The sequence below is a fragment of the Adiantum capillus-veneris genome, chromosome 5, assembly GCF_014529385.1.
Source record: "Adiantum capillus-veneris isolate H3 chromosome 5, ASM1452938v2, whole genome shotgun sequence".
Classification (NCBI taxonomy): Eukaryota; Viridiplantae; Streptophyta; class Polypodiopsida; order Polypodiales; family Pteridaceae; genus Adiantum; species Adiantum capillus-veneris.
In genome coordinates this window covers 111,143,672-111,158,115 of record NC_140935.1, presented here as the reverse complement: position 1 = coordinate 111,158,115, position 14,444 = coordinate 111,143,672, and the positions used below count along the sequence as shown (strand labels likewise).

The 14,444-nt window shown below is 44.1% G+C and overlaps 2 protein-coding genes across 4 annotated transcripts in view; both read left to right on the top strand.

The window, feature by feature from the left end:
* IMPL2 (inositol monophosphatase family protein) overlaps positions 1 to 14,444 on the top strand; it is a 147,613-nt gene that overhangs the window by 46,417 nt on the left and 86,752 nt on the right. The window lies entirely within an intron of this gene.
* On the top strand, positions 7,096 to 9,794 carry LOC147457910 (uncharacterized). Its single transcript, XM_086511888.1, has 3 exons — positions 7,096 to 8,547; positions 9,093 to 9,254; positions 9,366 to 9,794. The coding sequence occupies exons 1-3, from the start codon at positions 7,096 to 7,098 to the stop codon at positions 9,792 to 9,794; spliced, it is 2,043 nt and encodes a 680-aa protein (XP_086368014.1).

The window sequence follows — 14,444 nt, the reverse complement described above, 5'->3', positions numbered from 1 at the left end:
CAAGCATAAACCATACTTGTCATCACTAATTAAATTTCATAGTAATCTCTTTCATGAGGAGTCTTCACTCTGCTAGCATAATGAACAGACTTTATATACCGAGATTCCTTCCCTCTTTGCAATAACATGGCCCCAATGGCATCATCTCCCACTGATTGGTTAACATAAAACTCCTTTTCCCAATCAGGAGCTTGCATAATGGGTAGTGTACTCAAAACCTCTTTGACTCTGTCAAAAACATCTTCACAATCACGTGTCCACTCCAAGAGATCATTCTTAACCGCTTTCTGCAATGGATACAGTAATTGTGATGTCGAAGGTATGAATCGAGACAGATATTCAACCTTTTGTGTGAAAGTGGCCAACTGTCTGATATCCTATGGGGATGACAGCAATAACAAAGCTTCCACTTTCTCTGGATCTGCTTCTATTCCATTTTCTGAAATCACATTCCACGAAGCTTCACCCTTGGCTGTGCCAAATGACACTACTTAGGGTTCAACTGACGCATTCATCATACCTTGCAAAAGTCATTTCAAGCTTTTGAACATGCTCTTTCTTTGAACTGTATACACATAAATCATCTATGAATCCTTTGACAAATTTCCCAAGGAACGAGGTAAGGACCCAATCCACTTTTTTTTCAAAAGCTCCAGGTTCATTTGTTAACCCAATAGGAAGGTAGCAAAAGCAGAAACAACTCCATGGCGTGATAAAAGTAGTCTTTTTCCGGTCTTCAAGAGCAAGGATAAGCTAAAAATATTATGAATAACCATCACAGACATTGTATCTTTCAAAGCCAGTCAATGCATCTAAAAGTATTCCAATGAAAGGTAAGGGATAAGGATCTTTCTTGGTCACTACATTTAATGGCTTATAATCAACGCAAACTCTCCAACGCCCATCTTTCTTTGGAGTGACCACTACAGGGCTCACTCATTCAACATTATCAACTGCACAATGAACTCTGCATCCAAAAGTTTATCCACTTCCTCCTTTAAAGCATTCATTTACTCCTTTTCCATCCTTCTTAATTTTTGTCGTATTGGCTTTGCCCCTTCAACTAGTTGGATCTTCACAGGATCTCCAACAAAACCCTTTATTTCCTAGTATGATGTGATAAAAGACTTGGCAACATGTCCAACATTGTTAAGTACTCCCTTCTTTCTCCTTATGTCAAATCACTATTCAACACTAGCTCTTTGCAAATTTAATATTGAGACAACAGTGAACCACTAAGAGCACAAGATTGCAAAGAAAAAGTGGGTTTTGCACTCATACTATATAATTCCAAAATATAACAAAGGGCATGCGGCGTGCGCGACACGGTACACCGTTGGTGTGGTGATCAAGCATCAATCATCCTCGCCAAAGGGCAAAACATAATGATGTACAAGTGAAGAGTGAATACATAGAGTTTAGCATAAATGGGAGTCAAAAAGGGAAGGACTCGAGTCAAGAGCTAAGACTCAAGACTCAAGAGGTCTAGACTCTAGAGTCTAGACTCTACATGTTGGCCCATGGTGCCAACTGAATGTCAACTGGCTCTGCATAGTCCATTTGATCCAAAAAATCATCCTGAAGTGGTGTTGTCTCAATCTCTCTCTCTCTCTCTCTCTCTCTCTCTCTCTCTCTCTCTCTCTCTCTCTCTGTGTGTGCATCTATCTGTCTCTTGGATAGGATCATCCTCTGCAAGTGCCCACTCCGCGAAATCATCACTTTGGTCTGACTTGGAAAGCATCTTCAAATTTGATGAGACATATATGAGATCATTGGCTCTTTGCACATCAAGACGATTCCTCTTCTTTGAGGCTACATGAGCATACACGCTCCAAAATTGCTTCAAGCAACTGGTAGTGCATGCTTGGCTAAGAATGCGAATAGCTAAATCCTGTAAACCGCCCAATCCTACCCCAAACACCTCCCACCAAAGAGCACTCCCCATCTTAAAGCGAGATGTCTGTGCAGCAGACATGTGACAAATTTCTCTCTTTCCATTCCTGTAGACATTGATTTGCCTCTGAATCTCGGTTCTTTTCTTTGGGTCGGGCGCAAGGCGCACAAGGATGGTTTGCCAACCATTCATCACCTCTTTGTCCTTCCATTGGTTCCCTTGTTGGAATTGTGGATCCACTACATAAGCGGCCGCATGAAGAGGAGAATGGTAGGCATTCCACCTTGACACACACAAATCTTGGATCTCCTCGTACCTACGTTATCAAGATTCAAAACAAAGTTACAAACTCAAGAGAGTAAACTTGTAAAGCATAGGGAAAACTTAAAAGCGACTCGTGCGACGTGAATACCTATCGGGGTCAGTCACAAGTTTTTCAAGAGAGTCAATCATGGTGTCCATGGCCTCATGTATCTTGCCGATGCAAGGCTTCATGGAATCCAACACCCGCAAGAGGTAGATGATAGGCTTCACCATTTTGGAGATTGTACATGATAACTCAGTTTCCACGTTGCAGATTAGTCCTTTAGCTCTTTGCAAGGGTAGAATTTAGAAATCTCATTTTCTTCTTCTCATAATGGCGATGAGTGAGTATTCCCGCTAAACTAGCCTTGGTGGAGTTTTCTACTTGCATGGTAGAGTCAAACTCTTGTAATCTCACTAGCCATTTAGAGATCCTAGATGAGACATCCATGTGTCGCATTACATATGGGAAAACCTCCTCCATTGTCTGGATTACAAAGGGTCTAGGCAGAAGATAGGAGCGGAACTTTGTGGTAGCAAACATTAGTGCCAGAAAAGGCGATTTGCTTCTTGTCTATCCATCATGGCCATCATTTGCTTGACCATTTCCTCCATAGGGTTTGGTACACTTGGTGGCGTAGATGGCGAAGGGGGAGGGTTGAAAAAATCTCCTGGTGGGGAAAAGTCTTCGTCGCCTCTCTCATGCTCATCACCTGTATGCGAAGTATCCATTCCGCTTCGGGTGACGACCATGCACTACGATCTTTGGTCCTTACGTTCACGAGGAACTTGGGTTCTTGAGGGTCTTGGGTGCTTGGGTTCTTGGGTTCTTGAGGTTTTCTTTCGCTTGCAAATCGCGTTTGAGAAGGATCTTCTCTTCACCCGAGTTCTACTCCTTTCCGCGGGCGCACCCCTTGGCGGCCTTGCGCTCACACAAAGGTTGCTTTTTCCCACCTCACGTCGATTGGCCGGCCGCTAAGTGCACGGTCCGCTCTCAATGAGTGAAAAGAGACACAAGGGGAGGCTGGACAAGCCCTTCTTTCTTGGGATTCCTGTCACTCTTCAACAAAACACGATTAGGAATCGACACGCCCAAGCGAACTTGGTTCGTGCGACCGCAACAAGCAAAAAAAAATCTTGTGGTTCTTTCCTTGAGTAATACAGAACACTTCCCAAGCTCTGATACCAATGTAAGGTGCAGCGGAATGAATGTTGTATTTTCTCAAGATGAGTGATCCATTTTACTCAAGGGTCCCTTTTAGTTCTTATGGAAGGGAGAGCCTTCCGTTCTTTATGGGGAGTGCTATGATCACGAACAAAGTGAGTGGATATTGTGTGTACAAGTGTATGAGACTTTTACACCAGAGACGTTGTAAAACCCTCCTCCGAAGGCCCCACTCTCGTCGGCGAGAGTGGTCTACTTATGATTGCAGAAAGTGGTACAATGACGATGCAATGGACTGATGCAACTTTGGACTATGTTGATGACGACGATGATGGCGACGGCGGCAACTTAGAGGCTGAAATCTGTGAACTTTGGGGTTGTTTCATATGGCTGAAAATCCCTGGTTTTGGCTGTGTTTTCGAGGCTGAAAATGACTATCTTCTGCATCACATTAAGGCTGAATCTGTTTCGTTTTTGCTACTGCTGAACTTGCATTTTTGCTATGGCTGAATCTGCCTTTTTAATGCTGGAAACGCTGAGGCAAACGCTGGGAAATGGAAGCTCTTGATGGCGATCCAAACGCTGGCTAGGGGGTCATGCTTCTGCTTGGTTGCTTGTGGAAAAACGCCAAGGAGCTAGAGAAGATAGCGCCACCAAATGGCTGGGCTGAATGGAGATGCTTGATGGTTTTTGTTGAGAGAGAAGGGTACCTGCTGCTTGAGGGCCTGTGTGCTCCTTGCTCCTCTGCCAAAGAGTGCTAGCTTTGGGTTGCTTATATATTAACTTACCTAATTTGCCCTACTCAGTTCCCAACAAAAGTCACTTAATAAATAAGTGAAAATTGTCAAAAATAGGGAAATTAGGCTAAAGTCACTGGAAAAATCCCCAAACTGACTCTGATGGAATTTGATGTAATGCTTATGTTTATGCTGTGTGCAACCAAAGGATATGCATCTACACGAAGTGACTGGGCATGCACGGTCTACGAATAGACTCACAAAAGTGCCAGATCACTTCTAATCTAGACTGACTGGACTGATCGGAACCCTGTTAAGGTGTAGCTTGTCCACGGACACTTAGGGTTGGATGTGTCACGTGCCATTGCATCAATTTAATATTTATTTTGTGACAACTAAGAAAACAGGCAATAGCAAAGTTTTGACGGCAGCTATGTAGCTTGCTGGTGATGCCATCAATTGATACCACGCATGGCAAGAGGCACAGCTATCCGCGCACCTCGAGGAAGCCGATGAATTCACACCCCTCTCTTTCAGTTGGGTTGATTTTCAAGACAAGCTCAAGGCGCGGTTTATGCCACCTCAGTACCTTGCACGGTTGAAGGACGATTGGCGCGCTCTTAAGCAAAATGGTTTGCCGGTTACGTCTTTCTCTAATTGTGTTTTGCAGCTCGGCTCAATTACGCAAATCTGATGCGGAGCGCAAGGAGGCATTCCTTTATGGATTGGACGAGTATATCAAGTATGATGTGGAGGTACTTGATCCAATCGATCTCAAGAAGGCGGTAGCGATTGCTCTCGCACAGGACATGAAACACAACAAAGGAAAGCCAAAGGAAAACAAGACTTCTCAAGGAACCCCTCAGAATTCTCAGAACACGTAGAATGCTAAGAATGGAAAGAATGGTAAGAATGGTAATTCTTCTAGCCCTTCTTCCTCTAATTCCTCGGAAAAGAAGTCTAACAATGAATCTAAGGGTAAAGCTAAAGCACTTGCAAAACTTAAGCTAACCCTTGATGAAAAAGCTTCACAAGGAATTGTAGGAGGATACATCACGGCTGAAGAACAAGTGATCTATGCTAAAGAAGGTAGATGTTTTCAATGTCACGTCAAGGGTCACATTAAGAAGGCCTGTCCTGAGACAGTCCCACCTAAAGAACCAAAGGCACCCACAACAACCACAAGCACTATCACAAACCAACTTGCATCTTCTCCTGACTCTGACACACACATTGATGAGTCTCTCATGAAGTGTTATGGTCATGTAAAGGGGCAGCGTTTTATTATATTGTTTGATCCAGGCAATATGCATGATGTGATTAGTCTCCCTCTTGTTGAGAGAGTCCGCCTAGAGATTAGTCAAAAAGCTTCTCTCGAGGTTTTTGGCTTCGCTCCTGGTATGGACTCTCTCATCACGAAGGAGTGCCTTGATGTGATGTTTATTGTTCAACAAGCTTCTTTTCGTAGGAAATTTCTTGTGTCTCCTCTCTCAGAATGTGATATGATTTTGGGCATTAGATGGTTTCGTGAACTCAACCCTCTCATTGATTTTGAGGCTAACACTCTCACTCTACGTGTCAAAACTGATTCCCCCTCATCATTCGCGTTGAGGAGGGCTTGCATTCTTTGCCTCTCATCTCTCATGTGCAGGTAAAGCGTGAATTATGAGGAGGAGCACAAGCGGTATTCATCTATGTTGCTCCAGTTTCCCAGAGCATTCCTCCAGGTAAGTATTTAGAGTTGTTTACGAAGTTTAAACATGTCTTTTTGCAGGATGATCTTCCACCTGGTCTCCCACCGGAGCGGTCGGAGGACCATCGCATCGAGCTTATGGAGGGAGCATAGCCTGTCAGTAAAGCTCCCTACCGTTTGAACAAGACACAAGAGGAAGAGTTAGAGCGACAACTCATGGAGTTGGTGGCTAGAGGATTCATACGTCCTATTGTAAGTCCTTTTGTTGCCCCTATTTTGTTTGTTCGCAAGAAGGATGGTTCGTCTCGTTTGTGTGTTGATTACAAGGCATTAAACAAGATGACCGTCAAGAACAAGTTTCCGATGGCTCAATGGGGCAAAGGTTTTCAGGAAGGTTGATCTCAAAAGTGGATACCATCAGGTACATGTATTCAAAGGCGACATTTTCAAGACCGCTTTTCGCACCGAGCGAGGGCAATGGGAGTATATTGTTATGCCTTTTGGATTGACAGGTGCCGTGGGTACGTTCAATCGTCTCATGGTAGGTCGTTTCGGCAATATGGTCGGCGTATGTGTATTCATCTTTTTAGATGATATTCTCATTTTTTCTGCATTGTGGGAACAGCGTGAGAGAGACGTTGAAAGGGTACTAACTCGTTTGGATGAGTGCCAATTGTACATTGCAGCTAGGAAGTCTGAATTTTTTCTTACTGAAGTCACTTATCTGGGTTATATCATTTCTGCAGAAGGCGTAAAGCTAGATCCCGCGAAGGTGGAACATGTTCGTAATTGGGATTTGCTCAAAACTGCATATGATGTGCGTTCTTTCCTTGGTTTATGTCAAGCATATAGCTCGCACATAGAGAATTTTGCACGCATTGCTGCACCTACGATTGATGTTTTGAAAGGGGTAAAGACTCGCCGCAAGGTAGGATCAACACGTACGTTCGGATCCTTTCCGTACGGTACGGGTGATCTGTACGGATCCGTACCGTACGGTGCTGGTTTTTTTTATAAAAAAATTCTACTCCCTTTCCAGCCTGAGGGTTTCGCTAGGCCCAGGCGACCAGTTTTTTGGCCTTATTTTTTAGGCGCTTGCATTGGGTTGCAGAAAACCAGTAACGCAGTCAATTATCTCTGCAGAGAAACAAAGTGTCACTGTGCAGGTAAAGTCTCTCTCTCTCTCTCTCTCTCTCTCTCTCTCTCTCTCTCTCTCTCTCGCTCCGGGGCTCCCCCTCTCTGTCTCTGTGTCTCTTTGTCTCACTCGTGTCGCGTGTGTCTTATTGTTTGCGACAGATTCATCATGCCTAAGCCATGCAACCCGTACTGGAAGGAGCATACCAATGTCATCCGCATTATCAACACTCCAGGCCAAGCGGGTTCCGGCACTCGACGATGGCAATGCAAGTACTGTAATTTTGAGCTCACGAGTACAATTTCTCGTGTCGTTAAGCATCTGACGGGCATTGGCACGACCAACAATTGTGGAGGGTGCAAAAAGGTTCCACAGGATATTAGGGACAAGCTGATTGCGAAGAATTTTCCCGAAGTACCAACACCAAAAAAAAATACAGGTAGCCAGCACACACAGGATTCTCTTCATGATGCTCTCATTGGGGATTTTGGTGGTTCATCTTCCGAGGTTCAAGAGGATCATCCCACTGCTGGTTCTAGTAGAAAGAGGGCTCGAGTTGTGCAGGAGGAGGAAGATCAAGGTGATATGGATGCACGTAGGCAAAGCACCTTGCCTTCGTATATGAACTCTCTCTCTTGGGTGAAGGAGCGTCAAAAGGTGGCTGAGATGGAGATTGCGCGTACTCTCATTGAGTGCAACATCTCCTTCAATGTTTTGAGGACTGAGCAATGGAAGAGGATGGTCCGGGCTATAGATGATGTTGGTCACACAGATTCATGGTCAGGGGTGGAGTATAAGAAGATGCACACTACAATGCTTGATGAGCAGAAGGCTTTGATAGATAAGGCTTTGGTCCCGGTCAAGGCTGGTTGGCAGCAGTTTGGGTGCACCATCATATCAGATGGCTGGAGTGATGTTCGTAGGCGGCACATCATTAATATTCTTGTGTCGTCTTGTCTTGGCACATACTTCTTGCGCGCTCTGGATGCAGGCAAGGCCGGAGAGCACATCAGTGGTGAGTTTATCTTTGGGCACATCAAGAAAGTTATTGATGAGGTTGGGAAGGATAATGTGGTACAGGTTGTGACTGACAATGCCTCAAATTGTAAACTTATGGGTGAAATGGTCGAGGCAGCTCACCCTCGGATTTCTTGGACTCCATGTGCTGCGCATTGTCTTGACTTACTTATGGAGGATATAGGCAAGTTGCCTTGGGTATTGCCTATTGTTACAGATGCCACTAAGATGACCACCTTTTTCCGCAAGAAACATCAAGCTTTAGCTATCTTCAGGAGCCACAGTACACTTGATATGGTGCGACCCTCAAAGACTAGATTTGCTTATATGTATTTAGTGCTACAGAGACTCTTCAAATTGAGGGATCCACTTCTCCAGACAGTCGTGGACCCGAAGTGGAGATTGATGCATCACTCGCAGACAGAGCCCACTAAATACATACAGCGACGGGTGCTCGATGAGTCCTTTTGGACACAGGTTCAGAGTTTGACAGTGGCATTGCAGCCAGTGTATGTGCTTCTTCGAGTCACAGACATGGAGGGCTCTACATTGGGCCTAGTCTATCATCTCTTCATGGAGATGAAGAGACACCTTACAGAGTGCGTGTCTCTGACACAGACCTGGTAAGTACTTGTCTTTTGAAATCTTCTAGTAGACTTGTTGTCATTTGAATTTGCCAATTCAACTTTGTTTTATTGCTGAAAATTTCAGCCGAGATGACATCATGGCCATTGTAAAAAGGAGATGGACTTTCATGAGTCGTCCCATTCACGGGATGGCTGCATTGCTTCATCCTTTCTACAAGACGCCAGAGCTTTTCCATGAGAGGACTCTCTTAAAGCTCAAGGATGATTACATCAATATGATGTACCACATGGACGATCAACTGGAGATTGATGCAGAGATGATTAGCTTCATGAACAATCTAGGACCATCCTTTGCTAGAGCTGTGGTGTTGAGGCCAGAGGCTACCAAGTTCCCTCTTACATGGTGGCAGAATTATGGGAGACAAGGTCTTCCAACGCTTAGACATCTCGCTTTACGAGTACTTTCACAGGTAATTGAGAATCTTGAGACTTACAGTTTTTGCACAATGTACTTAGTACTTGCTATTGCGATATATTAAATCTCAATGCTCATTGTTGTAGGATTGCTCGGCTGGTGCATGCGAGCGCAACTGGAGCGCTTATTCCTTGATACATACGAAGATCCGCAATCGTCTCAGTACTTCTCAACTAGAGAAGTTAGTCTATTGCCGAGCAAATATGAGGCTTGTGCGAGCCTACCACGCTTTGGGAACACCCAAGCAAGTCTACTATTAATTTTCACATGAATGATTGAGTCATGAATCATGATACACTCGGCCATTGAGTACTTAGTACATACTAAATAATATTTCCTTTGTTTTCATTTTTCAACAGGCGGACCCAACCAAGGTGAAGATGGTGGCAGATCCTGCTGCTATAGAGGAGGTGGAGGCGCAGATCAGAAATGAGCAGGAGGAGATTATTCGGCTGCTTCACAGGGAGTTGGAGAGTGTTGATCGGCGTGTGACGAGGTCACGCGCACGAGCTTTGGCTATTCCTCTACGTGAGCATGATCCAGACCCAGATAGTGCTCGAAGAGAGAGCATTCGTAAAGGGAAGCTACCTGTTCGTTCTTCTCGGAAACGGGCAAACGAGGCTGTTCGTCTCATTGAGGCTTCGACAGAGGCAGTAGAGGATGATCTACATGTGGCACAGATGTCCGTGATGGCAGAGCCAGAGTACGACGAAGAGGGCAATGTCCTGACGGATGGGGACTTGGTCTCTTCAACAGAGTCTTTATCTGCATCTGATGATGATTTTTGACGATGGGGCCATCACATGGATGATGTGCTAGCTTTTAGCTAGCTATTTAGTGCTTTCTAGTATCTACTACTATATAGACAGACTTTTTGAGTAGGATGGTTTCAGTTATGATGGCTGATGAGCCTTTTGTTATGGCGTGGGCCTTGTAGGCTATCACCTATGGTACTTTGTTATTTGATGTTTTCAACATTAGTGTGTTCATTGTTATTTCAGATCTCATTTGACTCTTGAGCCTTGATGTTCTTGTTCAATTATCAATGTCGTCTTAACTTTTAAGTCTCTTGCAGTAGTTACACAGTATGTGGTTGTCTTGTAAAACATGTCTTTGAATGTCTCTATAAGTTGTTGGCTTCTCTCTTGATTTATATTGGAGAAGTCCTAGAAAATGAGTATTTTGCAGTTTTTTACCAAGAGTACGTATTTTTACGTACATAAAATTTTTTCTTGTACGGAACAACGTATAGTACGTACTTATACGCCACGCACAGTACGTTTGGTACCACCTTGACTCGCCGTCAGCGCGTAGACTTGCCCGAGGCAGCCATTGAGGCTTTTGCAGCTCTCAAGGCTGCGGTGACAGAAGCATCGTGTCTTATCCTTGCCTCTTGGGATGATCCCTTCGAGGTATGGACGGATGCGAGCAATGTTGCTATAGGCGCTGTGCTTGAGAAGCACGGTCGTCAAGTAGCTTTCCTTAGCCGGAAGCTAAATAGTGCGGAAAAGAATTATTCAGTGTATGATAAAGAACTTTTGTCTGTCATTCACTCTCCTAAGCATTGGAAGCATTTTTTGTATGGTAGAGAGTTTACAATTCGCACAGATCATCAAGCCCTCAAGTGGCTCCAATCTATGCCTAGTGCACATTGGAGTGATACGATAGTCACAATTTTTTGAGCAATTTGGAGGTTTGATTGAATATGTGTCTGGAAAAGCTAACCCTGTTGCAGATGCGTTGAGTCGCAAAGGATAGATTTTGGCTCTTGAGTCAAGAACCACATTTTCTATTGAGGGTGAGTGTTTTGACAACATGAAGAATCAGTATGTAGATTCGGAGTTTGGTAAGCATTGGTTGCAGGCTCTTGCTTCCCAAGGGCCCAACAACTATCTCATTCGTGATGGATTGTTATTTTTCATCAGCGTTTATGTGTGTTGCCCTCTCTCAGGCCAACCATATTGCATGATGCACATGATTCTCTCATGGGTGGGCAAAGGGGAATGACCACCACATTGGAAAAAATTGAAAGATTCTTTTATTGGCCTAAAATGCGGAAAGATGTGTTTCGTTATGTCACACTGTGCACTATATGTCAAAAAGTAAAAGCTCCTCGGGGTAAGTAGCAAGGCCTCTTGTTTCTGCTGCCTATTCCCGAGAGACCTTTTCAGGATATCTCTATGGATTTTGTGACTAACTTACCACCAAGCTTGCATTCAAGAAACACTCAATGTTTGACAATTGTCGATCATTTTAGCAAATTTTGCATGTTGATTCCTTGTAAGGCCACAGTCACGGCACAAGATGTAGCACGGTTGTTCATTAAGCATTGGTACCCCTCTATGTTTGCCAAAGTCCATTGTTTCAGATAGGGATGTTAAGTTCACGTCCAACTTTTGGCGCGCTCTCTTTGAAAATTTTGGCACAAAGTTGAATTTTTCATCGGCTTTTCATCCACAGTCAGATGGTCAAACAGAATTTACAATCAATTGGTTTTTGATGTGTTAAAATCTTATGTTCATGATTAGCAGTCTCAGTGGGAGCTCTATCTCCCATTCGTTCAGGCTATTCTTAATTGACTCCTTTTCTTCTGCTATTGGTTAAACTCCGTATGAGGCAGCTTTTGGCCGTCTGTTCTAGTCACTTTTGACTAGATCGGTCAGTCGAATTCCTGATGCCAATGTTGAGAGTCAGTCATTGGATGAGATTTCTGAGAGTGTGAAGCTTCGGCTAAGCAAGGCTCAGGTATCTTATTCTGGACAGGCTAACAAGCATCGTCAGGAGGTCTTGATCAAGGAAGGAGATTGGGTATATCTACGAATCATGAAACAACGTCTTAAGCAAGTTGGAAAGAAATGTCCTAAGTTGTCTTTTCGTATGTATGGTCCATTTCCAGTCATCAAAAAGATTAATGAGTTTTCAATGAAATTGCAGTTGCCTAACTCATTGTCAATGCACAACGTTTTCCATGTTTCTTGGTTAAAAGTGTTCAGGGAACACCTCCAAAGGACGTTTCAGAAGAAGATGAACGAAAAATCATTGATGAAGCTGAAGTCATGAAGCCGGAGCAAGTGTTGTTGCATCGGTTTCGCCATGGTTCAAAGAAGTAAGTACGACAATACTTTTTGAAGTTCAAAGATGGAGGAACCAATGAAGCGGTGTGGATAGACGAAGAGTTCTTCAAGGATTATCCAGAGTTGTTGGTAGACTACAAGGAAGCCATGCAGCTCGGTACCAATACCTCACTTTAAAAAGGAGGGGATGTCACGTGACACATCCAATCCTATGTGTCGGTGGACAATCTACACCATACAGGGTTCCCGTCAGTCCAGTCAGTCTAGATTAGAAGTGATCTGGCACTTTTGTGAGTCTATTCGTAGACCGTGCATGCCCAGTCACTTGGTATAGATGCATATCCTCTGGTTGCACACCGCATAAGCATAAGCATTTACATCAGATTCCATCAGAGTCATTTTGGGGAATTTTCCAGTGCATTTAGCCTATTTTACCTATTTTTGACATTTTTCACTTATTATTTTTAAGTGACTTTTGTTGGAAAGTAGGTAGGGCAAATTGGGTAACTTAATATATAAGCAACCCTAGGCTAGCACTCTTGGGCAATGAGCAAGGAGCACAACGGGGCCCCAGGCAACAGGTAGTCCCCCTCTCTCAGCAAGACCCTCTCCAAGCATCCCTTGGCGAGCCCATCCCCATTCAGCAAGCGTTTTTGGTTGGCGCCATCTCCCCTTGCAGCTTTGCGTTTCCACAAGCAACACCTCGTCGACAGCCTCCAACCCTAGCGGTTTGCTATCACCATCATCCTGCAAGGCCTAGCGTTTTGGGATCGCCCTCAAAGGACTGCAGTAAGCCATTGTTTTCAGCCAAAAGGATCTGCAAGGAACAGCGTTTTCAGCCCTCTGTCGCAGCAGATATTCAGCGTTTTCAGCCTTCGATTGCAGCAACAAAAACACAGCCATAGACCTGCCAATTACTCAGCGTTTTCACAGCCATAAGACAGCAGATAAATCAGGGTTTTTCAGCCTCAAAAACAGCAGCCAAATCCGCGTTTTCAGCACCGCAAAGTAGGCCCAGATTTTCAGCCATAGCCCTTTTTGTGGATAGCAGATAGAAGAGCACCGATTTCAGCCCTAAAGTCATCATCGTCGTCACCAACATAGTCACGAGTTGCATCAGTCCATGCATCATCATTGTACACCTTTGTGCAATTAATAAGTAGACCACTCTCGCCGACGAGAGTGGGGCCTTTGGAGGAGGGTTTTACGTCTCTGGTGTCGTATCTCTCTTCTCTCTATCTCTCAGTCTCATACACTTGCACGCACAATATCCACTCACTTTGTTCGTGATCACAACACTCTTCATAAAGAACGGAAGGCTCTCCCTTCCATAAGAACTAAAAGGAACCTTGAGCAAAATATGGATCACTCATCTTGAGAAAGAACAACATTCATTCTGCTGCACCTTACATTGGTATCAGAGCTTTGGCAGTGTTCTGTATTACTCAAGGAAAGAACCAGAAGAACCACAAGTACCAGATCACTTCTAATCTAGACTGACTAGACTGACTGAACCTTGATCATGCTGTAGCTTGTCCACGGACACATAGGGTTGGATGTGTCACGTGACATCCCCTCCTTTTCAAAGTGAGGTACTGGTACCGAACTGTATGGCGTCGAGGGAGAGCGCCAACAGGATTTTGGAGCATCCGAAATCCTGGAAGGGACTCTTCGCCGGCCCACTCTATTGTGTGGGTCGTGCGGTACTTGAACTTCATAAAGGTTTGCAACGCTTGCTTCTCTGGGCCGCGCCGAAAGCGACACAAAGTCTTCTGAGTTTCCTTCGATGCTTCAACTCCATCGAGAGTCCTGCTTCTTTCTTCTTCAAGAATCTCCATGGTTGAAAATTCTCGAAACCATTTCTAACACAAAACCATGAACATACCTATTTTATGTAAAGTGAGTGGAAAAAATATTGTCTTCGCTAAAGACTGTGTATGCAATGTAGATAAATATAGAGATGGAGTGACAACCCGTTCATGAAACACATGCAAACAATGAGATTGAATCTTTCTCTTATGATCTAGAGAAATCAACTGTGGCAATTCACAACGGAAATGCTCATGCTTGGTGCTCAATCTTTCATGTGCTTGTTCGGAAACTGTGTCATGCCAAGGAAGAGACATGGAATGTGACTTTCTGTCATACATACCTTTCAACTTTTCATGAAAAATCCGTATACATTCGTGCTCATCCATGAGAGAAACGTGTTCAACATACAATATGTCATGCCTAGGAAAAGGGATCACATAACGATGCTGACTAAAATATAGGAAACGATAACAAATGAAACATTCGAACAATGCGTACGTATCAAGCATGCAATTACATAATACTTCCTGTGAGGGTTCTTTGGACCTAGGC

Coding starts and splice junctions, on each gene's coding strand:
- LOC147457910 (XM_086511888.1), top strand. CDS start 7,096: ATGCCTAAGCCATGCAACCCGTACTGGAAGGAGCATACCAATGTCATC. Junction 8,548..9,092: donor AGAGACACCTTACAGAGTGC/GTGTCTCTGACA, acceptor TCATTGTTGTAG/GATTGCTCGGCTGGTGCATG. Junction 9,255..9,365: donor CTTTGGGAACACCCAAGCAA/GTCTACTATTAA, acceptor ATTTTTCAACAG/GCGGACCCAACCAAGGTGAA.